This window comes from Portunus trituberculatus, chromosome 44, assembly GCF_017591435.1.
Source record: "Portunus trituberculatus isolate SZX2019 chromosome 44, ASM1759143v1, whole genome shotgun sequence".
NCBI lineage: Eukaryota > Metazoa > Arthropoda > Malacostraca > Decapoda > Portunidae > Portunus > Portunus trituberculatus.
In genome coordinates, this window is record NC_059298.1 from 4,771,936 (window position 1) to 4,798,053 (window position 26,118).

The 26,118-nt window shown below is 38.4% G+C and overlaps 1 protein-coding gene across 1 annotated transcript in view; it reads left to right on the forward strand.

Annotated features, from left to right (window-relative positions):
* Positions 1-2,970: 2,970 nt before the first annotated feature.
* Positions 2,971-26,118, forward strand: part of LOC123518709 (hemicentin-1-like) — a 42,993-nt gene continuing 19,845 nt past the window's right edge. The window contains exons 1-5 of the mRNA XM_045279710.1: positions 2,971-3,156; positions 5,454-5,567; positions 9,603-9,654; positions 20,617-20,827; positions 22,799-22,938. Of these exons, the coding sequence (XP_045135645.1) occupies positions 2,971-3,156; positions 5,454-5,567; positions 9,603-9,654; positions 20,617-20,827; positions 22,799-22,938 (703 nt within the window). The remainder of the gene's footprint in view (positions 3,157-5,453; positions 5,568-9,602; positions 9,655-20,616; positions 20,828-22,798; positions 22,939-26,118) is intronic.

Sequence of the window (26,118 nt, forward strand, 5' to 3'; positions counted from 1 at the left end):
TCAGAGGGAGGAGGAGAGGAGAGACAAGCCCAGAATCATCCAAGGTGGAGTTGTTAGCAAAGGTTTGAGAGAAGAGTTCAACTATAGAGACAGAAGAGATGGCAGTGGTGCCATCAGGATGAAATAAAGGAGGGAAAGATGAAGTGAAGTTATTGGAGATGTTTTTGGCTAGATGCCAGAAGTCTCGAGGAAAGTTTGAGTTTGAAAGATTTTGACATTTTCTATTTATGAAGGAGTGTTTGGCAAGTTGAAGAACAGACTTGGCATGATTCCGGGCAGAGATATAAAGTGCATGAGATTCAGGAGATGGAAGGCTCAAGTACCTTTTGTGGGCAACCTCTCTATCATGTATAGCACGAGAACAGGCTGTGTTAAACCAAGGTTTAGAAGGTTTAGGTTGAGAGAAAGAATGAGGAATGTATGCCTCCATGCCAGACACTATCACCTCTGTTATGTGTTCAGCACAAAGAGATGGGTCTCTGACACGGAAACAGTAATCATTCCAGGGAAAATCAGCATAATACCTCCTCAGGTCCCCCAACTGGCAGAGGCAAAACACCAGAGGCATCTGCGCTTTGGGGGATCCTGAGGAGGGATTGGAGAGATATGACAAGATACAAAAATGAGCTTGTGATCGGAGGAGCCCAACGGAGAAGATAGGGTAACAGCATAAGCAGAAGGATTAGAGATAAGGAAGAGATCAAGAATGTCGGGCGTGTCTTCAAGACTGTCAGGATTACGAGTAAGGTGTTGCACCAGTTGCTCTAAGTCGTGGAGGATAGCAAAGTTGAAGGTTAGTTCACCAGGATGGTCAGTGAAAGGAGAGGAAAGCCAAAGCTGGTGGTGAACATTGAAATCTCCAAGAATGAAATCTCTGCGAAATGGTAGAGGGACAGAATGTGTTCCACTTTGGAAGTTAAATAGTCAAAGAATTTGCTATAGTCAGAAGAGTTAGGGAAGAGATAGACAGCACAGATGAATTTAGTTAAAGAGTGACTTGAGTCGAAGCCAGATGGCGAAAAACTCGGAAGATTCGAGAGCATGGGCACGAGAGCAAGTTAAGTCATTGCGCACATAGATGCAACATCCAGCTTTGGAACGAAAATGAGAATAGAGAAAGTAGGAGGGAACAGAGAAGGGGCTACTGTCAGTTGCCTCAGACAGCTGTGTCTCAGTGAGGAAAAGAAGATGAGGTTTAGTAGAGGAGAGGTGGTGTTCCACAGACTGAAAATTAGATCTAAGACCGCGAATGTTGCAGAAGTTAATGTAGAAAAAAGTTGAGGGAGGTGTCAAGACATTTTTGGTCATCGTCAAGAGAGCAGTCCAACCTGGGGACATTTCTGGTTCCCTCCCCAGAAGGGGACTCCGTGGCTGGGTTTGGAGTAGCCATTTTTTTTTTTTTTTTTTCATTCTAAATTTTAAGTGAAGAGTGTAAGTGTGGTAAGTGCTTGTAGTTTTGAGAGTAGAAGGAGAGTTATCTTTAGAGGGCAGGCTGTGACTGAACCCTTGAGCTGAGAGACACAAAAGAAAATGTTCTGCAGTGTTGTGTTGAATTGATAGATGGACGAATTGAGTTTTTAGGGCATTCAATACTACAAAGTTTTCTGTCCCAATCAGAAATCTTAGAGAGACAGAAGTCAGATCTTATGTAGTATCCCTGTGGGATCTGTTTATTTCTGTTTCCTAAGCGTTTGTGAAGAACTGAAAGACATGCCTATAAGTTAGGGGGCAACATTCTGTGTGTGTGTGTGTGTGTGTGTTGCTTATATATTGCCTTTTTTTGCCAAGTTCCGTATCCCTTTATTATCTCTTGTGCTGGTATATGCTAATATATATCACATAATAAAGTAACTTAGTGCTGAATGACTTACCGCCTTGGTGATGTTGTCTGCTGCTTGGCCCATTATTACAACGGTCAACACATTCAGGACGATTGGAAGGACACTAACGTATATATAATTCCACGAACCATTGGTCATTATCAGGTATACAACATAAAACACGTTAAAAACTAGTGATATCGTTACGTGGATCACCGAGCCTAACAACGCGATGGACAAGATCCTTTCCATCTCCTTGTAAAGTCTTCTTAGCGTCAGACTTTTCTCATAGATTTTCCTTAAGTTTTCTCTCTGACATTTCCCCGCATCTCCATTTTCTACCGCCACTGTTATTGCCTGAATCAAGGTGGCGTTGTTGGAACAGAGCCAAGCAAGCATTATCTGTGCCAGTAAAACGTACCACATTATGGGCATTGCACCAACAATTGTCAGCCACAAGTAGGACGCTTGGTAAATGTATACCCACGGGCATGACCAGGTCAAATTAAAAGTTTCAATGTACCATAATGAATTGAGGATGGCTTGTATTGCAAGAGACATTGCAGGTACCGATGCCTTCACTACCCACGGCCAGATGGAAACTACATCTATCTGGAGATGACGGAACTGATCAAGGAACGTCATCACGCCTCCAGAGTAGTACCATAGATTGAATACAATAATCCAGCTGCCGAAGCAGGTACCAAATGTATAGAATGTTTCTGAGACCAGCAAAATAGGGATGTCCTTTAACGTGCTTCTTGGTAGCATATAGACTGTAAACAAACAGAAAATAATTAATAGATGCATTCATATGACAATATTTCTGGTGGGATATTTTGGTATGGTAATTATAAGATACAACTTTTTTTCTTATTATAATCAAAGTTCATTGAAATGAAAAGAAAACTACAATAATTAACGTAACTCTTAATCAGTAAATTTTCATGTTCAAATATATAAACCAAGATCTTATGTAAATTCCTTCCATACTGTGGGATTAGGAGTGTTCTTACACTGAATTGCGATGTATGTGAAACCGAGGATCCCTACGATGAGCCCAAAGAAGCACATCCTCACCAATGACTTCCAACATTGCTGACTACCTCCATTACTTCTGGGAAAGAGTCCTAATACCATTAGCCCCAAAATGAGGAAGTTTATCATTTTGTTCAGAAGTTCTGTAGACCGTGATGTGCTGGGTGAGACGGAGATATTTTTCGGCATCGAAGAACAGCACCCTCGCAAGGAAAGACTGGACCAAGTACCATCACCATCCGGGCCAAAAGCATTTTTTGTTTGGATTCTCTTGGAGGTTTCCGTGGACATGGAAACTGTGGGACCTATAACTTTCATCACTGTCAAAAGAAAAAGTCCATTGTTAGGATTCTTTTTGGCAGTCACTCTGATCATTGAGTTAATAAGACAAATATTAGACATTTTTGTTATGGATTTCGGAAGTACCCAACACCTGAAAAATTAAAGTTATTTTTTCCTCCAAAGAATTACCAAGAAACAAGCATCAACAGATATTTACGTACGTCGTTTGATCACACTACTGCGCTCACTACACGCAAGAGACAAGATTATTTTTATAAGTATATATGTCTGTTTAGTCTTTATTGTGAAAACTGTGGGAATAGTTTGTGATAAACTGTGTAATACTAGGCTTGTAAATCAAGTATGTTGTATGTGAACTCGTGTTTTGAAGCGCTGAATAATTAATGTAGTAATTTACAGTGTTGAGTGTAAATGGAATTAAGTAACTGGAACTAGTCGAATCTGTGATAGATCATTGGATGTAAAGATACCCGACTTCCCTATCAAACCTTGACGACGATGATCCTGTTAGAGTTTTGTTGACAGTGACTGTACGGTCATCACACAGCTGTCCTTCCCTTGAATACATTTATAATGGTTCCATGCATCAACCACTTCTTTTGTATATATGTCATTTCCTTAAACCTTATAGTTAACTAAATTCCTTTCCTGGGACTTATATTTGACAACCAACTTGGGGTACCTCACCTCCGTTATATCAAGGCAACCTGTATGAAGGCGCTGTCACTTCTTACAGTTTTGGCTCATGCTCCTTGGGGCACTGACAGATACAATATCCTAATAGTAGTAATAATACACTTATCTCTTATTCTTTATGTGCTGTAATATGGTTGTGAGCTTTATTTGTCTGCTACTGAGAGCTGACTTCGTATATTTGACTGCATTATGATGCTGTTTGCCTGACAACTGGTGCGTTCTGCTCATCCCCAACTCAAAGATTACTGGTGGATGATGGTGTTCTTCCAATGGATTTGTGTCGCCAATCCTTTTGTTTAGGTATTGAGTTCACCGTCTTTCTAAGTCAGTTTCTTGTGTGTCAATATCCCGCGATTCACGTTTTCAACTCCCGAGTTTCCCTAAACTTTTTGTTTTGGGGTTATGTCGGTTCCTGTTATGGTAACGTTTCGATACCTTCTCTTCCTGTTTTCCCTACCGATTTCCTCGCGTGTTACTAGTAATTCCCCCACGTTTCTTCCTGCAACCCTACTATTCGTAATAAGAAGCCATTGCCGCATTTTGAATTTCATGCCTTATTCTTTACACACTGTTCCACACATTCCAATTCCATTCCTGAAATTACAAGAAGTCAGGCTTGGTGTTATTCTCTCCTCATTCTCTCGACTCATTAGTCTACCCGGTGTTGCTTCTGGTTTTAAAACAGAGCTGCCTGCCATTATCCTACCTTTCAGAATCTTTTTACCCTTTCTATTTCACTTGTTAAAAAAATTAGACTCTTGTGGGGCTCTTTCTGCTCTGAAACCATTTAAAGTTTCATCTCTTCACTCTCTTGTTTCATAAATTCTTGAATGGCCCAACCTTCTCGTAATCCTGACCGTTTTGGAGATACGCCCAACATTCTTGATTTTTTCCTTACCTCTAATCCTTCTGCTTATGCTGTTACCCTATCTTCTCCGTTGGAACTCATTTTTGTGAAGAAGGTAGGTCTACTAAATGAATCATAATTCAAATTTAAGTATCATTATGTGAATTATTTTACAGGTAATAAAGTATTAGGCCGAACTTTACTCTTATAGTGCGAGAATCTGGAGACCAGCAAAGAAGACACGTAACAAATAGTTTTGGCTTCTGGCACCTGGGATCAGTGGGTTCAGTATCTTGGGCACATAACGAACACTCTCACTTGAAGTTAATACGTTTGATTGCCAACCCTCTTAATCTACACTACTGGTGAACTCCATTTCCTTTCATAATATCATATTAGAATTTTTTATGATTTTTTTTGTTGTTTTCGTTTCAAAATTTCAAATTTGCAGAATTCAGTACTACGTAAGATTAATTCAGTCGCATTCAGGTCTCTTTACAGCCCATGGCCAAATCAAAATATGGTAGTTTTGATTGTCCACTAAAAAAAACTTTCATAACTACGCCATTCATATTTTTTCATACTACCCTATTAATCTTGACGCATCTCAGTATTCCTCCAAAATACTAGTGTCATAAAAGGTATCCCATGCCTTCATTTCTTTCTCTTTTTTTTCATATTTCACGCGCACTTCACATATACGTATACTTCTACATCCCAGGAAGCTCTTTATTCCTTATTCTAACCAGTCATCCCTCAACTATTACCTCACCTCAAGACCAGACGGGGCACGGTTCTCTTGCAGAATGACAGCACAGCCAGCGTCTGAAGGCACCGGTTACGCATACAGAGAGAGGGAGTCAGTGAGCGTGAAGGATATAATGATGAGTGTACATAGCATTAAGAAGTTACGAGTTTTGATAATATTGAAATGAGTGCCAATGCTGGAAATTCTCATATAAAACTTATTAGTGATAGTGAAACCATTGAATGAGTTATGCTGGAAGCTGTGTTGCAATTTACTGCAGATGGTGTAGGCTGAAACTAGAGGAATGAGCTTATGATGCAAGTAGATGGTAGCAAAGATAATTACTAATGGAGTACTGGTGGCAATGATGGTCGTGGTGAAAGTGGTTCGAAAGATCAATAGGATGTCATGCGCATGAACTGATCAAACAGTAATCCGACGACGCCCACTATAGGGAGTACCTACTGCACGCGCGCGCGCGCACATACACACACACACACACACACACACACACACACACACTATACAAGACATGTCTGGTTTGGTGTTACAGGCCGGCGTTATTTATCTACAATGGAAGGAAAGCTGTCATTAATTTGTCGGTTGACCTGTGAGGCCCTGAATTCATGAAGGTATTCATGTGTGTGTGTGTGTGTGTGTGCGCACACACACACACACACACACACACACACGGCCCGGTAGCTCAGTGGTTAGAGCGCTGGCTTCACAAGCCAGATGACCGGGGTTCGATTCCCCGGCCGGGTGGAGATATTTGGGTGTGTCTCCTTTCACGTGTAGCCCCTGTTCACTTAGCAGTGAGTAGGTACGGGATGTAAATCGAGGAGTTGTGACCTTGTTGTCCCGGTGTGTGGTGTGTGCCTGGTCTCAGACTTATCCCAAGATCGGAAATAATGAGCTCTGAGCTCGTTCCGTAGGGTAACGTCTGGCTGTCTCATTAGAGACTGCAGCAGATCAAACAGTGAATTACACACACACACACACACACAAGTAAGCTGATCATGGAATTATTGTTATACGCTACCGTTAAATTGTAGTTATGTGAGTGTGTGCATGTATAGAATAAGTACTAATTATTATCCTTCCTAGTAGGTATATAATCAGCATCACTAGTAGTTATATCTTGCAAACTAGACTAAGGATTGTGGTTGTTTCGCTTGGCAGAAGTGATGCTATGGAAAGCAGGGCTTCAGGTACACTGTGGTGTATATCGGACAGTGCGAGTTTGCGAGAGTATCGAGACCCCAAAGCAGTAAGACGTGTGAAGGAGACAATGGAGAACGAATTGTGTCCTTGCGACTGTGACTGACTGTGTGGGAGTATCTGCTGCTCTTGTGCCTGCCTGTTTCATGACTGTATTGCATGGAGACTTGTGTAATGTGTGGACATAAGGAAAAGCGTGTTTTCCTCTCCCTGTTCTATTTGATTGTTCATACTGAAGGAGACTGGGTGAATCGGAGCCGCAGCCGTTCCCAATCGCCCAGGTAAAGTCCTCCCTTGCACACAATCCATATCCCAAATCTCGCAACGTTATGAGGCGCACCTTGCCTGCTAATGTGGTTTCGTTTTTATATGTAAGTACGTACGTAACATCCATCTACACATCTTTTGATGTGTTGAACTCTTCTTTTTCATATATTTTCTTCTTTTTTCTCTAACATTTGCTTCCCATGATTTTCTGTACGTATCTTACATTTTGACTAAGTATACTGCATTTCCTCTATCATGCTCTGCTGAAAGGGCTCACTCTTACTTTTATTCTTACTTTTCGCGCACACTCTTGATTTACTTTGCTTCTTCATCATTCCTTCTAATTTGTGAAGATTAATTTATTTTTGTTATATTCCAGTATTTATGTTATGCTTATAAATAGTACTTACAGATATACTTCCGTTGAGATGTTCTACCTACCTAGGTACCTACAAAGATGAAAGATATAGTATCATTATACCCCTATACATAGATGAGAAAGTGATCGCCGTTGTACGTAACTCCCATTATTAATTTACTTTATGTAGTAGGGAGTTTGTTTTTCTGATGTAGGCCACATTATGCACATTATATATTTTCTATGATGTTTCGTCGTGGGGATATTTGCTGGAAAAAAATAAATAAATAAATGGAATAAAGTCAAATGGCAGTGTTTGGGGCTTGTCTATTGTGACGTAGCAGACGACAATTAGGGTAGAAACAGCTGAGCGGCCGCGAGCCAAGACCAAGGGGAGCTAGGGCAGTGCGACATAAAGCCTGGTTTGGGAAGGGTGATAGACGTTGTGTTCTTTTTTTCTGGCACAATGAAGATTTTGTGTGTGTTTATCTTTTCCTGCATCGTTGGAATATGTTGGGGTAAGTAGCTATTGTATTACTAGTCTCCTGTTCCCGTAAGAATAGACACTAGAGACAATTTAGATAATTCTGTGTGTGGATTCTTTAGTTCCCATGCTGGTTCATGAAGTTATTGGCGTCGTTGTGTTTTACGTTTTCATGCTATTTTGACATCGTTCCTTTTGTGTGAATGAAATAATTATACAGTCTATTTGATAATGTGTATACGTAGATGGTTGGTTAAAGAAACTGGCAGGTCATGGATGAGTCAGTTGTTATGATGTCATGTGTGGTGCAACGAAGGAAGTAGTGTGGTACAGTCGCAGTACAGGTTTATCTTTTTGACCTTCGATCGTATTTTATGGACACCTGCAGAATTATGATGTGTTGGGTTCATTTACATAGTTCATAAACGTGAAAGAATGGCTGACGAATTTTTAGTTACTTTCATTGAATATACAAAACCCCTTTGTCTAAAACAGCGGTTCTCAACCTTTTTCTCTCCATTTCCCCTTTCATGCATTGCCAATATTTGTGTGGCTCATGATTTTTCTCCCTAATCGCAGCCTAGCAAGAAAGGTAAAAGAAATAAAAATAGGTTATAATAATGATAAAATGTTGAACAAAACACCTTTGTTTTATTTATTACAAAGTTGAAAGTCATAATTATCTTGTATAGATTTTAATAGATTTCTGTGATATGCTTAACTTACATCACTAGAGTACAAAACACTAGTAAACCTAAGTGAAGTTGAATTTGGTTGGGAAAAGTTGTGATGCAAGATTTTATCTTATTCAGATTCCAAACTTTATTTAGATTTGTAACAACCTGCCATGTCCCTTCTTAAATTCTTACCATGTCTCTTATGTTGAAAATCACTGGTCTAAAGTATACTCTCCTATATATATTCATGTGTTTTGGTGGCAGTAAAAGCCACCAGAAATATCTTGTTTTGGTTTAACCCCCTGTTCCTAGCAAAACTTGGAAGACTTGGAAAAAAAAGTTAAGGGTGGGAGTGAAGTCCAAGAGCCTTACTTTATCCAATGCTATATTTTGTAACCTCTTTTTCTGTTTATTTATATATTTTTCAGTTCTTTTGGTTGGTTCAAAAACCTTTCAAGTTTAATATCATTTCCTGGAGTTACTTTTTTTTTTTTTTCTTTAAGATCTTGGGTGCAGCATTGTGAAGAATAGTAGTTGATGGGAAAAATGTAAAATATTAGTGTAATGAATGAACCATCAAATCAACAAACTTAACCCTGTGTGACAAAATTAATACAAATCCTTTATTCAAGACAGACTGACCTAGCAAACTATCGTCCCATCTCACTAACATCGATTCCTTGCAAAATTTTTAACTGCTTAAAGAAAATCACTTTATGCAAACAATGACATGCAATGCAATATTTGGCCAAGAAGTTCATATGAATTCCAATTCATTGTTACATTTTACAATATTACAGGACAATTTGACTGCTTTGGTATTAAACAAATTGACACTATTGTACTTGATTTTGCCAAAGCCTTCAATGAAGTCCCTCACGAAAGACTGACGTAAATGAAATCACTACAGTATTTCAGGACAACTCCTTTAATGCATCACTGCATTTGTAATGGACAGGACTCAACATGTTCTACTTGACAGTTCATCTGACACTTCCTCTTTCGTGTGGTGTCCCTCAAGGCATTATCCTAGGCCCCGGGCTTTTCTTATTGAACCATATATCAATGACGTTTCACCATCAACACCAAATTTTACTGCTAAGCTAATTGCTGACAGTATTTTACTATTGCACACTCCTTCAGCAGGAGTTGGATGCCCCCAGCAGTGGTATCCATCTCTTCACAAACCTTAAATGTGACACCCACATAGTTTCAATCTGCTCTACAGTGAGTTGGGGTTATTAAGGAGGAACTTGCAAAGCTGTACATGAGATATAAAACACTTAGCATGTAACACACTATCAGACCAATACTTTAGTATTGCTCCACAGTGTGGAACCCATACATATATATAAACATTGATAAGATAGAACAAATTAACATCAAGGCAGTTAGGTTCACTGCAAACAATTATATACACAAATGCCTGGCATTATGACAACAAATAAACATAGATCCGTTTCACATATGCAGACAAGCTCTTAGGCATCTACTTATGGGCAAAATCACAAACAATAACATTGAAATTGATCAATGACTGTACCTACATAGAATGCAACTATTCATAACACTCACAATCAGGCATACCAAACATTTCATACTAACAAAGACACATACAAGCACTTGTACTTTCTCTATGTATATCATAAAAGACTGGAACAGGCTTCCCAATATATTTTAGACAACTGCACAATAGACACATTCTTAAATAAATACACACTCACTTATCACAGCAACACTTAGACACTAGCATACATATTTGATTGACTTCCCTCCATTCCACATTCAGTGCCCTCCCACCACCAGCTAACCCAATACGCATGTTACTGAACAGCTAGTATGGTGCCCTGAGCATTTACACTCCGAATCAAAATCTAACAAAATGAGCTTCCTCATTCCACACACTTATTCAGAGTAAATTTTCCTATACATTTGTGCATATAATTTGGTTCAGTTGTTCCACAAAGAAGTTGGTTTAGTATAGCAAGACCTCAAATCTTACTATGTCTTATCCTGTCAGAGATTTACACAGTGTAGAGCAGGGTTCTTTATAGTATAGATTAGTCACAAGCTCTTGTTCATTGGTTTGTCACATTGTAGACATGTAGAGAGAGAGAGAATATATATTTTTAAGATGCATGTGGAGACATGTGCTTGACAGAACTGAGCCATGAGGTCACAAAAGGACCAAAGCACAGCACTTTTGAAATATTTTTTCCTAACAGTAAGGCCAATGGCCATCCCACCTGACATGCCAATGACTTTAGTGGAGAACAATTCTTCGAGTAGTAATAGACTGGTTGCACCATTATCCATAGCTAAAAGTGCATAACTGGCACCAGTTGAACAGTTGTAGGCAGCCACGTGCCAAGACTGGCATGCAGAGGAGGACAGAAATGCTGTGGCTGTCAAAAAATGGTTAAGGAAGTCTGGGAAACTTTTCAGTGACATACACATTTGTATTTCAAAGTTATTGCATCAATGGCAAGAAGGTTATGAAAGATAGAAGTGAATGATGGATGGAGTGGATATTAGATAAGGAACTAGAGGCATGAGAAGAGATTCAAAGAAGATAGGTCAGTGTTTTCCACTGTGGATATTTGAAATGGGTTAAGTGAGGAGGTTGTCACATCAACCAACCTACACATATTTAAAGAAAAGTTGCATGTATACAGATATAGGGACAACATTGACTTGTTCTCAAACCTTATATGTAATGTACAACTAGGTAAATATACACACACACACACACACAGTGGTTAGAGCGCTGGCTTCACAAGCCAGAGGACCGGGGTTCAATTCCCCGGCCGGGTGGAGATATTTGGGTGTGTCTCCTTTCACATGTAGCCCCTGTTCACCTAGCAGTGAGTAGATACAGGATGTAAATCGAGGAGTTGTGACCTTGTTGTCCCGGTGTGTGGTGTGTGCCTGGTCTCAGGCCTACCCGAAGATCGGAAATAATGAGCTCTGAGCTCGTTCCGTAGGATAACGTCTGGCTGTCTCGTCAGAGACTGCAACAGATCAAACAGTGAATTACACACACACACACACACACACACACACTAAGAGTAATCAAAACCTGGGAGAACTGTTTGCTGTGACATGAAGATATAAACAAAATCTATGAGTGGAGTAAGAAGTGGAAATTGGAGTTCAATGCCAAGAAATGTTACGTAATGGAACTAGGAAAGAGTAAGAGAAGACCGGTGTGGAACTATCTGATGGGAGAGGCACAAATAATGAAGACTAAAGAGGAAAAAGATCTGGGAGTAATTATACAGAAAAATCTGAACCCCAAAAAAACATAAGTAGGATATATGGATTAGCATATAAAATGTTGACTAATATAAGAGTGACATTTCAATTCATGGACAAAGATATGATGAAAAAAATTATCACAAGCATGATACGTCCAAAGCTGGAATATGCAACAGTGGTGTGATCTCCAAGCTCTAAAAAAGTACATAAGAAGATTAGAATGGATTCAGAAGATTGCTACAAAGATGGTGCCGAAACTAAAGCACCTAGCATATGAAGAAAGGCTGAAGGGAATGGGACTGCTAACCTTGTAAGATAGAAAAGAACGAGGAGACCTAATAACATTGTACAAGGTAGTCAATGGCATTGAAAAGATAGACAAGGAAGACCTGGTGCTGGTGACAGAAGAAGATAGAGGGACAAGAGGACATGTAACTAAGATCAGGATAAGGCAGTGTGTGAAGGATATTGGAAAATTCGGTTTTCCACATAGAACGGTGGAAAAATGGAATGCATTGAGTGATGAAGTTGTTACAGGACATAATGTGCATAAATTTAAGAAAAATTGGATAAATGGAGACAGGACACTATGAGCCCCGCTCAAACCCTGTACAATACAACTAGGTAAACAACACACACACACACACACACACACACACACACACACACACACACACACACACACACACACACACACACACACACACACACATACCGCGTAGTGTAGTGGTTAGCACGCTTGACTCACAATCGAGAAGGCCGGGTTCGAGTTCCGGAGGCGGCGAGGCAAATGGGCAAGCCTCTTAATGTGTGGTCCCTGTTCACCTAGCAGTAAATAGGTACGGGATGTAACTTGAGGGGTTGTGGCCTCGCTTTCCCGGTGTATGGAGTGTGTTGTGGTCTCAGTCTTACTTGAAGATCGGTCTATGAGCTCTGAGCTCACTCCGTAATGGGAAAGACTGGCTGGGTGACCAGTGGGCAACCGAGGTGAATTACACACACACACACCACATAGTGTAGGCCCAGGTTCGAGTCCCAGGCGCAGTGAGGCAAATGAGCGAGCAATGTGTAGCCCCTGTTCACCTAACAGCAAGTAGGTAAAGGATGTAACTCGAAGAGTTGTGGTTTATCTGTCCTGGTATGTGGTGTAGTCTCAGTTCTACCTGAAGACAGTCAGTATGGGCTCTGAGCTCTTTCTTTTGGAGAAAAGTTGGTTGGGCAACCAGCAGATGACTGGTAAATTACACACACACACACACACACACACACACACACACACACACACACACACACACACACACACACACACACACACACACAGCAAGAGTACAAGACGTGATTAAAAAAGAAGTACAAGCATGGAGAATCCAAGATAAGAAAGACAAGGAATCATTTCAAGAAGTATTTCAAGAACAGTTAAAAGAAAGAGATGAAAATATGACAAGCAAAATAATAGGAGTCCTCAAGAAAAAAGAAAATTTAGTAAGAGAAATTGTTGAAAAAAAGAAGTGTAATTATTTTTGGACTGAAAGAAAAAATGTTAAATATAGACCAAGAAGGGAAAAAGACGAAATGAAATCAGTAAAAGACCTACTAAAACATCTGAATGACGAGGATAGACAGAACTTAGAAGAGGAAGTAGAAGAAATCCATAGAATGGGACCATATCAAGAAGGAACAGTGAGACCAATTAAGATATTACTAAAATCACAAGCAGCAGCAGAAGAAGTACTATATAGAAAAACGAAACTCAGAGAAACAGAAGGTTGCAAAGTATATATATATATATATATATATATATATATATATATATATAAAATAGAAACGAGGAGGAAAGGAAGAGACACAATGAACTGGTGGCAGAAGCAAGAGAAAAAATAATGAAAGGTCAGAGGAGGAGAAGAAGGCATTTTTTGGAGAATTATAGGAGACAGGATAAGGAAATGGTATATAAAGAGAAAGAAGAGAAAAGAATGGAGCAAGTTTAACTAAAAATGATAAGAACAAGAGATTAAAAATGATGTATACAAACATAGATGGGATTTTATCTAGTAAATTAGAATTAAGAGATTACATAAAGAAAGAAGAACCAGATATTGTATGCCTGGTGGAAACAAAGTTAAATGAGGCAATAAAATAGACATAGATAAAAGGTATAATATATGGAGGAGAGACAGAGTGGGTAAAGGAGGAGGAGGAGTCATGATGATGTTAAGGAAGGAGATAGTGGTAAATCAAGTGGAGTTTGGGAAGGAAAATCAGAAATACTGTATGTTAAGATGCATATTAACAAAAAGGAGTTAACAATCATTGGAACATATGTGCCACCAAAACAAACTCATGGACTAACCAAGAATATAGAGACATGATAGATGACACAATAAGGAGTCTTACAAGAATCATTAAGGAAAGGAGAAAAGTGATATTGGTAGGAGATTTCAACTGTAAGGAGGTAGACTGGGAAAATTATGAAAGTGGTATGGGGAAGATGCCTGGGAGATAGATTCCTGAACCTAATGATAGATAATTTGATGGTCCAAAGAGTAAAGGAAAACACAAGATTCAGAGGAAACGATGAGCCGGCAAGATTAGACCTAGTTTTTACAAGGGATATACCAATTAACGATGATATAAGATACAAGTGCCCATTGGGAAAGAGTGACCATGTAATATTAGAGATGGATATAGAAGAAGGAAAGGAAGATAGAGATGAATCATACAAAGGAGACCGATTAAATTACAGAAAGGCTGATATTGAGAATCTCAAGAACTATTTTAAAACGTAAACTGGGAGGAGATGGAAAACTCATTAACGGTTCAAGAGAAATATAACTTATTTTTGGAAATATACAAAACTGGGGTCAGGAATATGTTCGAAATATAGACCTAAAGAAGAAGGAAAGAAAGATTGGTTTAATGCAAGATGTGCTAGGGCAAAGGAGAAACGAGATGGAGCATGGAAAAGGTGGAGAAGAAACAGAAATCCAGAAAATAAGGAAAACTTCAAAACAGCAAGAAATGAATATGCTAAGGTGAGAAAGGAAGAAGAAAAGAACTATGAAAAGGACATTGTCGAAAAATGTAAGGAACAACCAAAATTGTTCTACAGATTCATAAATGGAAAAATAAGACAAAAAGAAACAATAGAAAGGTTAAAAGGAGAAAACGGAATGGTGGAAGACCCAAAAGTATGGCAGAACTGTTAAATAGTAAATTTCATGAGGTCTTTACTAAGGAATCCAAATTTGAAAGACCACAGGGTAATAGAGACTGTCTATATGAAAGAGATTAAAGTAACCAAGCTTGAAATAAAAAGTTGATGACGGAATTGGATGAGGAAAAGGCAATGGGACCGGATGAAGTCTCAGGCAGAATACTGAAAGAATGTAGGGAAGAACTAGCAAGTCCAATATACAACATCATAAAATGCTCAATAGAAAATGGAACAGTGCCAGTGGAGTGGAAAAGAGCTGAGGTGGTTCCCATATATAAGAGCGGAAGGAAGGAAGAACCTTTAAATTACAGGCCGGTATCACTAACTAGTGTAATATGCAAGATGTGTGAAAAAGTAATAAAGAAGCAATGGATCGAGTTTCTTGAAGACAACAAAATATTATCAAATAGCCAATTTGGTTTTAGAAAAGGTCGGTCATGTGTGACAAATTTATTGAGTTTCTACTCTAGAATAGTTGATAAAGTACAAGAGAGAGAGGATGGGTTGACTGTATTTATTTAGATCTAAAAAGGCTTTTGATAAAGTGCCACATGAAAGATTACTATGGAAGTTAGAGGAGAAGGGTGGCTTAAAAGGAAGCACATTGAGATGGATGAAGAATTACTTAAGGGGAGAGAAATAAGGACGATAGTTAAAGATATGAAGTCCAAGTGGAGAACAGTAGACAGCGGAGTGCCACAGGGGTCAGTATTGGCACCAATACTTTTCTCGTATATATAAATGACATGCCAGAGGGAGTGAACAGCTACATAAATCTGTTTGCGGACGATGCGAAACTGTGCAGAGTCATTAAACAAAAGAGGATTGTGAAATACTACAGGAAGACTTAAACAAGATCTGGAAATGGAGCAAAAATGGGAGATGGAATTCAATGTGGACAAAAGCCATGTCATGGAAATGGGAAAAAGTGAAAGACGACCAGTGGGAATCTATAAGATGGGAGATGGAGTAGAACTAGAAAAAGTAAAAAGGAAAAGGACTTGGGAGTGACAATGGAAGAAAATAATCAACGGTTAGCCATATTGATAGAATTTTCAGAGAGACGTATAATTTGCTAAGGAATATTGGAGTAGCATTTCACTATATGGACAAGGAAATGATGAAGAAATTGATAAGTACTAAAATAAGACCTAGATTGGAATATGCAGGAGTTGTGTGGACTCCCCATAAAAGAAACACATAAGAAAATTAGAGACTACAAAAATGGCTACAAGAATGGTTCCAGAATTTAAAGGGATGGCATATGAGGAGAGACTAAAGGCAATGGATCTACCAACCTTGGAGCAGAGAGAGAGAGAGGGATCTGATACAAGTTTATAAATTGATTAACGGAATGGATGAAGTGGATAATGAGAAACTGATCCTGAGAGAAGAATATGACTTTAGAAGCACAAGATCGCATAGTAAGAAACTAAGGAAGGGACGATGTCTGAGAGATGTTAAAAATTTAGTTTCCCAAAGATGTGTTGAGACTTGGAACAGTTTGAGTGAGGAAGTGGTATCAGCAAAGAGTGTACATAGTTTTAAAGAAAAATTGGATAAGTGTAGATATGGAGACGGGACCACACGAGCATAAAGCCCAGGCCCTGTAAAACTACAACTAGGTAAATACAACTTCGTAAATACACACACACACACACACACACACACACACACACACACACACACACACACACACACACACACACACACACACATATAATGTATAATGTATGGAGAAGAGACAGAGTGGGTAAAGGAGGAGGAGGAGGAGTCATGATTATGTTAATGAAGGAGATAGTGATAAACAAAATGGAATGTGGGGAAGGAAAAGCAGAAGTATTGTATATTAAGATGCATATTAATAAAAAAGAGTTAACAATCATTGTAACATATGTGCCACCAAAAACAAATTCATGGACCAATCAAGAATATAAAGACATGATAGATGACACAATAAGGAGTCTAACGAGAATGGTTAAAGAAAGGAGAAAAGTGATATTAGTAGGAGATTTCAACTGTAAAGAAGTGGACTGGGAAAATTATGAAAGTGGTATGGGGAAGAAGCCTGGGAGAAAGATTCTTGAACCTAATGATAGACAATATGATGGACCAGAGAGTAAAGGAATGCACAAGATTCAGAGGAAATGATGAGCGAGATTGGACCTAGTTTTACAAGGGTATACAAATGAATGATGATATAAGATATAAGTGCCCATTGGGAAAGAGTGACCATGCAATATTAGAAATAGATATAGAAGAGGAAAGGAAGATAGAGATGATTCATACAAAGGAGACCGATTAAATTACAGAAAGGCTGATATTGAGAATCTCAAGAACTATTTTAAAACGTAAACTGGGAGGAGATGGAAAACTCAGAGACAATGCAAGACAAATATAACTTATTTTTGGAAATATACAAAACAGGAGTCAGGAATATGTCCCAAAATATAGACCTAAAGAAGAAGGAAAGAAAGATTGGTTTAATGCAAGGTGTGCTAGGGCAAAGGAGAAAAGAGATGGAGCATGGAAAGGTGGAGGAGAAATAGAAATCCAGCAAATAAGGAAAACTTCAAAGCAGCGAGAAATGAATATGTTAAGGTGAGGAAGGAAGAGGAAAAGAACTTGAAAAGACATTGTCGAAAAATGTAAGGAGCAACCAAAATTGTTCTATAGATTCATAAATGGAAAAATTAGGCAAAAAGAAACAATAGAAAGGTTAAAAGGAGAGAACGGATGGTGGAAGACCCAAAAGTATGGCAGAACTATTAAATAAAAAATTCCAGGAGGTCTTTACTAAGGAATCCAAATTTGAGAGGCCACAGAGTAATAGAGACAATCTATATGAAAGAGATTAAAGTAACCAAGCTTGAAATAAAAGAGTTAATGAAGGAACTGGATGAAGAGAAGGCAATGGGACCAGATGAAGTCTCAGGCAGAATACTGAAAGAATGTAGGGAAGAACTAGCAAGTCCTATATACAACATCATAAAATGCTCAATAGAAAATGGAACAGTACCAGTAGAATGGAAAAGAGCTGAGGTGGTTCCCATATATAAGAGCGGAAGGAAGGAAGAACCTTTAAATTACAGACCGGTATCACTAACTAGTGTAATATGCAAGATGTGTGAAAGAATAATAAAGAAACAATGGATCAAATTCCTTGAAGACAACAAATTAATATCAAATAGCCAATTTGGTTTTAGAAAAGACGGTCTTGTGTAACTAATTTATTGAGTTTCTATTCTAGAATAGTTGATAGAGTACAAGAGAGAGGGATGGGTTGACTGTATTTATTTGGATTTAAAAAAGGCGTTTGACAAAGTGCCACATGCAAGATTACTATGGAAGTTAGAGGAGAAGGGTGGCTTAAAAGGAAGCACATTGAGATGGATAGAAAATTATTTGAGGGAGAGAAATAAGGACGGTAGTTAAAGATATGAAGTCCAAGTGGAGAGCAGTAGAAAGCGGAGTGCCACAGGGGTCAGTATTGGCACCAATACTTTTCCTCATTTATATTAACGACATGCCAGAAGGAGTGAACAGCTACATAAATCTGTTTGCAGATTATACGAAACTGTGCAGAGTTATAAAGCAAAAGGAGGATTGTGAAATACTGCAAGAAGACCTAAATAAGATCTGAGAATGGAGTAAGAAGTGGAAATGGAATTCAATGTGAACAAAAGCCATGTCATGGAAATGGGAAAGAGTGAAAGACAACCTATGGGAATCTATAAGATGGGAGATGGAGTAGAACTGGAGAAATTTAAAAAGGAAAAGGACTTAGGAGTGACGATGGAAGAAAACAATCAACCAGTAAGCCATATTGATAGAATTTTTAGAGAAACATATAATTTGCTAAGGAATATTGGAGTAGCATTTCACTACATGGACAAAGAAATGATGAAGAAATTCATAAGTACTATAATAAGACCCAGATTGGAATATGCAGGAGTAGTGTGGACCCCTCATAAAAAGAAACACATAAGAAAATTGGAGAGGCTACAAGAATGGTTCCAGAATTTGAAGGGATGACATATGAGGAGAGACTAAAGGCTATGGATCTACCAACCCTGGAACAAAGAAGGGAGAGAGGAGACCTGATACAAGTTTATAAATTGATCAACGGAATGGACCAAGTGGATAATGAGAAACTGATCCTGAGAGAAGAATATGACATCCGAAGCACAAGATCGCATAGTAAAAAGCTGAGAAAAGGAAGATGTCTGAGAGATATTAAAAAATATAGTTTCCCGCAGAGATGTATTGAGACATGGAACAGTTTAAATGAAGAAGTAGTGTCTGCAACGAGTGTGCATATTTTTAAAGTAAGATTGGATAAGTGTAGATATGGTGATGGGGCCACATGAGCATAAAGCCCAGGCCCTGTAAAACTACAACTAGGTAAATACACACACACACACACACACACACACACACACACACACACACACACACACACACACACACACACACACACACACTTTAATGAGTGACTGTACTACAGAATGCATTAACTGTCCTACAAGAGTGAACCACAGTGTGGTTACTGAGATTAATACATGTAAATAAGGTAAAAGGGAAAATTGAAAAGTTTGAAATTTTGGTCCTATATGCACAACTACAAACTTTCCAGTAATGTGCCAGAACATGTATATGAAGACTTAGGTGTTACCATTGAGTCTGAACGGACATTTGCTGAACAATGTTCATGAAAAGGTTTGGAAGACTAATAAAATTTTAGTTCTGATTAGATGGGTCTTTGACTATATGGCTTAGAACACATTTAGGAAATTTGATAGAACTATAGTGAGGACACGTGAATTATGAATTGTAAATATATGAATAAATCTAATGAGGGATATGCAGATATGAGTAATGAGGTCAGTTGATAAGTTGAAAATTCACAGTTAACCTGAAAGACTTAAAACACTAAATTTGATGCCACTAGCTTGTTGATCTTAAATGGGACATGATAAAAATTATGAAAACACTCGCACCTATGAAGTCGTCAACGTGGCCTTCAAGTATTCAACCACCAATTATGTATACAACAGGGTGAGAGGAGTCCAGCACAGTTCTTTCTTCCTCAATATGGAACAAACTTCCAGTTGTAGTCATTGAGGCAAGATCACTACAATATTTAAAAAAAAAGGCTAGATGCACACTAGGCTTCCCATCTCAATAGACATGACTAACCTCATTAAACTGCACAGAGTCCTGTTAAGCTCTCAATACTTTAAAAAAAAGGCTAGATGCACACTAGGCTTCCCATCTCAATAGACATGACTAACCTCATTAAACTGCACAGAGTCCTGTTAAGCTCTCAATACAGGATCTCATATAAGTTCGTTTAAGTAAGAAAGAAGGAGCCATGTAGTGACTGGAACTGAAAAATTATGTTGATTCTGATAGTCCTTATAATCCCAATGTTTAAGTCTGTATTTTGTTCTCCTTGTTAAAGACTAGTATTGTTACTTGGTTACTTTATTAATTTAGTGACTTCCTGCAGAATAGAGTACATGTGTATTTAGTTTTTCACTGTATTATTCTCCTACGTATCAGAGAAACAGTAATGTAGGAGTGTAATTAAAAGAATTTTATGCCTAAGTAATAAATGGAGAATGCAACTGCTTGACAGAGCTGTTCATAATGCTTTAATGTCCCGTTCCTCCCCTCTTGCAGGTGCTGGAGCCAGTGTATCAACAGGAGGAAGTAGTTCTGGAGGTAGGTACATAGAAGAACAAGATGTGACTTACAGTGGGGAGGACGTGACTTACAGTGGACAGCACGTAGTGGTGGAGGGTGGAAGGATCTCCATTGCATGTGTACTTGGTGTGAACGACTTCTTGCAGTGGACGTTAAATGACACACCCATTGTACTTGGGGAGTCTGGGTAAGGCACAAAGTAGCCTGTATCCCCATAGTCATGCTGAATCTTGGAGAAAGTTCATCGTATTTCCCGTCCCTTTCCTCGCTGAGTTACTTCAGATGTGCTAGACATCGTGTTCCACTGAATATTATTTAAGGCCTGTAGTGCAGCTCTGTTCTTTTCATACCATATTGCCACAGTAATGGGAGCAAGTTATCCAAGAGCAGACTAGTATTTACTGGGCTGGGGCTTGCTTTGTACAATGATGAAATCAAGTGGACGTGCATTGAGCAAAATAAATTGGTCTAGGTCTCCCCAAACCTTTTAAGATGCCATTTAGCACTGAGAAGTAGTATTCCTTGCATATGATTGACCAGTTAACTTTGATGTTGTGCTTACCTGTATCTGCCCACATTTGCTGGGATCTGATAATAATGACTAAAAAACTTCAAAAATCCCTTACAACTTCCCTTGAGGTGTGATATGACAGACAAGATCAGGTGGAAGTCCTCACATACATACATGATCTGTACCACAAGACTAGTTAAGTTGCTGATAGTAAACAGTGGAGGACAGTTTATTTAAAAGCTTTCTATAAATTATATTTACTTTTGGTAGAATCTGCCATGATGATCTCAATGATGAAAGTTTAATGAAATAAGGTTGTAAACTATGCCAAAGACTGGATGTTTAATAAAGCAAGTGTTCTCACATTTCCTTGCTAGAAAAAGTTTGTACGAGGTGAGTGTGGTTTAAAAACCACAAACATCATCTGTGTTCACACCATATCTTATAGAAAAATTTACTTCATAAAGCTCATAAAGCTTCATACTGCATATGTGAAACTAAATGGCTGTATATTCCCCTTCTTAGTACATGTAAAGCTAAATAGTTACATATTCCCTTACTAACTATGACATCACTTGCACGGTTTTATTAGGTAGGATGAAATCAAAAGCTTTTTGTCTTATCAATTCTTTTCCTTTGACTGACTGTTTTCAGTTTCTTTCTCACCATAGGAATGTTACATCTCTTGCTATCTTCATGCCAACTGCTCTTCTGATCTTGCTAACTGCATGCCTCCTCCTGCACCGTTGCTGCACAAGGCTTTCTTTTTCTCACCCCTATTCTATCCAACTTGCTAATGCAAGAGTTAACCAGTCCTCTCATTCATTCATACCTTTCTCTGGTAAACTCTGGAACTCCCTACCTACTTCTGTAGTTCCAACTTCCTCTCTCTTGGTTAACTCTCGTGGACCTGCAAGGGGCTGGCAACTAAGTGGGCCTTCATTTTTTCTTTCTTTCCTTTTCTTTTTTTTTTTGTTCTTTGTTAGCCAGGTGTCCCCCACATACATAAAAAAAAAAGTCCAAAAAAACTTGATCAGAAAAGATTGAATGAGCTTGATTGAGTGTAAAGTGGGATAGTGTGAATTCATGTAGAAGATCCTTTTGATTGTAGCATAAGTATTTTCCTTTGGATTTTGATGTGAAGCCTTCCATGATGGTACATCTCCCAACAAACAACAATATGCAGTAACATTTCAATGGTAATTCGACTGTGGTATCGATGCTTATAATCTGCCTTCATCATAGTAATTTTGCTTTACTTCTGGTTGTCATAGAAATGGCTGGTATTGTAATCCGTTTATCTCCCTTGGCCACAGGAATCCTATTATTTCTACTAGTTCTTTTTTTGTAGAAATGGCTAGCAGCTGCAAGCTATTTTCATGGTTTCTAGATATATAACCCACCTAGTTTGTGCTAGAAACTATCATATGAATAAGACATTAATATATGTATTTGTCAAATTTCTAGTAATGTTGATGAAATATATTACTTGAACTGTAAACATCATTCTCTATTGAGTGTTATTACTAGTAAAATTGTTTAACAATTTATCATGGCAATCTTGTAGTTTTCACTAGCTTGTCTATGTTCAGATTGTAAAAGCATTGTTAATTCTAAGGAAACAAGTAATGTGCGAATGCAATTCAGATACACAATGATCCATGGGCCTGGGCGGCAGGGCTATGTGGTGAGCCGGCTGACCCAAGCAAGGGCACGCTCCATCCATGCTGGAGAATATAGATGTACTGGTCGTGCCAAGGAGATCCATAGGGTTTTTGTTGTTAGTGGTAAGATTTAATCTAAATATCAACAGTGTATAATGCTGGTCCTGACAGCTTTGACTTGTAATGCTGTACCACTTTGTAGAATATTGCACCTTCATTACCTTCTTTATTAATTTTTTATAGCAAATATCTAAAAAATGTGTGTAGTTTGATGCATTTTTAATACACCAGACCAGGTATTCAGTATATGCAAGTTCAAAATATGCTAATTCACTCATATGTGACTAATCTGAATGTGCCAAGTATTAATTTTGTGAGTATCAGCACTGTTGGAACTGGTTGATGAGGAATGGTGGCCAAATCACACTAGAGGGCAGCAGATATAGATTTTTTCTCACACTTTCCTTTCCATGATTAACTTTTTCTTCCTTTTGTTTGTAGACTTTTGCTTTAATTGTAGACTTTGGGTGTGTCTCCCTGGAAGTAATCCACACCTCTGAAGCTCTACCCACTACCCTGAATGGAGCACATATAACTTGAAGTATGATATCATTGTCCTGATTTCCCTTCAGTATGGTTCAAATACATGTAGTTGTACAGTATGTGATATAGTAGAAAAAACATGCACATTTTAACTTTAAGATTTCAGAATTTTACACGTCTATTCAATGTTTGATACTCATATTCCACATCAGTATGCAGACAGCCACATTTTCGCTGATGTAAGACTTTCCTCTCTCGCTCTACTGAGACAAGAATGCATTTCCTTCACAGATACAAAAAATTTCATCTAGATCAAAGTTGTAGAGGGTTTTTTTCCACTGCAGGGAATCCTTACTGAGGTATAGTTAAATGGGACACTGTGCAAGCATACCATTCTGTGCAGCTACACTGCCACTGTGCATCAGTCTTGCATTCACTTCATTATGATTTTTTGTTTATTTGTTTTACAGTTTATCTGTACTGTTGTGTTTTATTGTTGATTTAGTGCTTTGTTATTGTGAAATAGTGCCAGGTTTAGAAAATGGGTCCTGGAACATAACCTTCTTTAATTAATGGATGGTAGGTTCAGTGTAAGGGAATGTACATTATGTGAGTGTATTACTGAATGTAACTCTCAAATATAGTAATGAATACCTGGTGTGTGTGTATATAAAGATTATAGTTTAGATGTTTAGAGATTAGAATTCTATGATGTGCAATGCAGTCTCCCTTCTGGTTTTATGGATAGGATTTAGTTATCACGTAATTATGTGCTGTCATGTTGAATTTGAAAACTACATAATGATATTTATTGTGGCTCAAGTATCTATTGGAATTCAAAATCTAGAAATAGTAAAATCAAAATCATGTTTGTCAGTTCTAAAATCATTGTAGCAATTGAAAACCATTGGTAGTGTGTGTGTGTGTGTGTGTGTGTGTGTGTGTGTGTGTGTGTGTGTGTGTGTGTGTTTCACTGTTTGATCTGCTGCAGTCTCTGACGAGACAGCCAGACGTTACCCTACGGAACGAGCTCAGAGCTCATTATTTCCTATCTTCGGATAGGCCTGAGACCAGGCACACACCACACACCGGGACAACAAGGTCACAACTCCTCGATTTACATCCCGTACCTACTCACTGCTAGGTGAACAGGGCTACGTGAAGGAGACACTCCCAAATATCTCCACCGGCCGGGGAATCGAACCCGGTCCTCTGGCTTAATGAAGCCAGCGCTCTAACCACTGAGCTACCGTGTGTGTGTGTGTGTGTGTGTGTGTGTGTGTGTGTGTGTGTGTGTGTGTGTGTGTGTGTGTGTATTTACCTAACTGTAACATACGTGTGTGTGTGTGTGTGTGTGTGTGTGTGTGTGTGTGTGTGTGTGTGTGTGTGTGTGTGTGTGTGTGTATTTATCTAGTTGTAGTTTTACAGGGCCTGGGCTTTACGTTCGTGTGGCCCCGTCTCCATATCTACACTTATCCAATTTTTCTTTAAAACTATGCATACTCGTTGCCGACACCATTTCTTCACTCAAACTGTTCCATGTCTCGACACTTCTTTGCGGAAAATTATATTTTTTAACATCTCTCAGACATCTTCTCTTCCTCAGCTTTTTTACTGTGCGATCTTGTGCTTCGAATGTCATATTCTTCTCTTAGGATCAGTTTCTCATTATCCACTTGGTCCATTCTTTTGATCAATTTATAAACCTTTATCAGATCCCCTCTCTCCCTTCTCTGTTCCAGGGTTGGTAGATCCATAGCCTTTAGTCTCTCCTCATATGTCATCCCTTCAAATTCTGGAACCGTTCTTGTAGCCATTTTTTGTAGTCTCTCTGACTTCCTTATGTATTTCTTTTTATGGGGGGTCCACACTACTCCTGCATATTCCAATCTGGGTCTTATTATAGTACTTATCAATTTGTTCATCATTTCTTTGTCCATGTAGTGAAATGCTAATCCAATATTCCTTAGCAAATTATTTGTCTCTCTGAAAATTCTATCAATATGGTGTGTTTGTGTTCGTGTGCTTGTTAGAAGTCAATGTGTGATTTTTTCTGCAAAAGTATAATCATGTGAATAGTTTAAAGGTGTCACTAAATTTTTATTTATTAGACTTCATGTTATCAAGTGCAGTAGTATACTTGAGAATTTCATTTACCTCAATTTTTTTTTGTCATGGCCTATGACAATATATCATTGAAATAACATTACTGGAAGAAGTGATTGATGATAAGTACGATGAGATTTGATAGTTTCAAGACTTGTGATGGTCACAAGTGTTTCCAACATCTGGTCCCCGTTTCACAAGATCACTTGTGCACTTCTAGCAATACCATGCTAAATGTTTGCACACTTTATGTTCACCTTATTTTACTAAATGATTCATCAATTTCTTAAGTTAGAGAGAATCCCAAATGAATTTACAGATATATCCAAACATCCAGGGAAATATCTTGAAACCTCCATCTTCAAAGAGTTAGTCATTAGTAGAAGGAAATATAGACCCAGGCAGGAAGTTTCAGAGTTTACTTATGAAAGGGAGGTCTGTGATTAGTGGGTCACATGCATTAGAGAGGTGGACAGTATAAGGATGAGAGAAAAATTGAAAGCCTTGTACAGCAATACTACAATCAAGCAGTCAGTGTGAAGGTAGAAAGAGGGAGAGAAAGGCCAAAGAAAACCAGCTAGAGATAAGCTCATAAAATGAAATGTGTTTTATTCTACTCTATTAAAGAGAGCAATTCAGACACAACCACCCCTC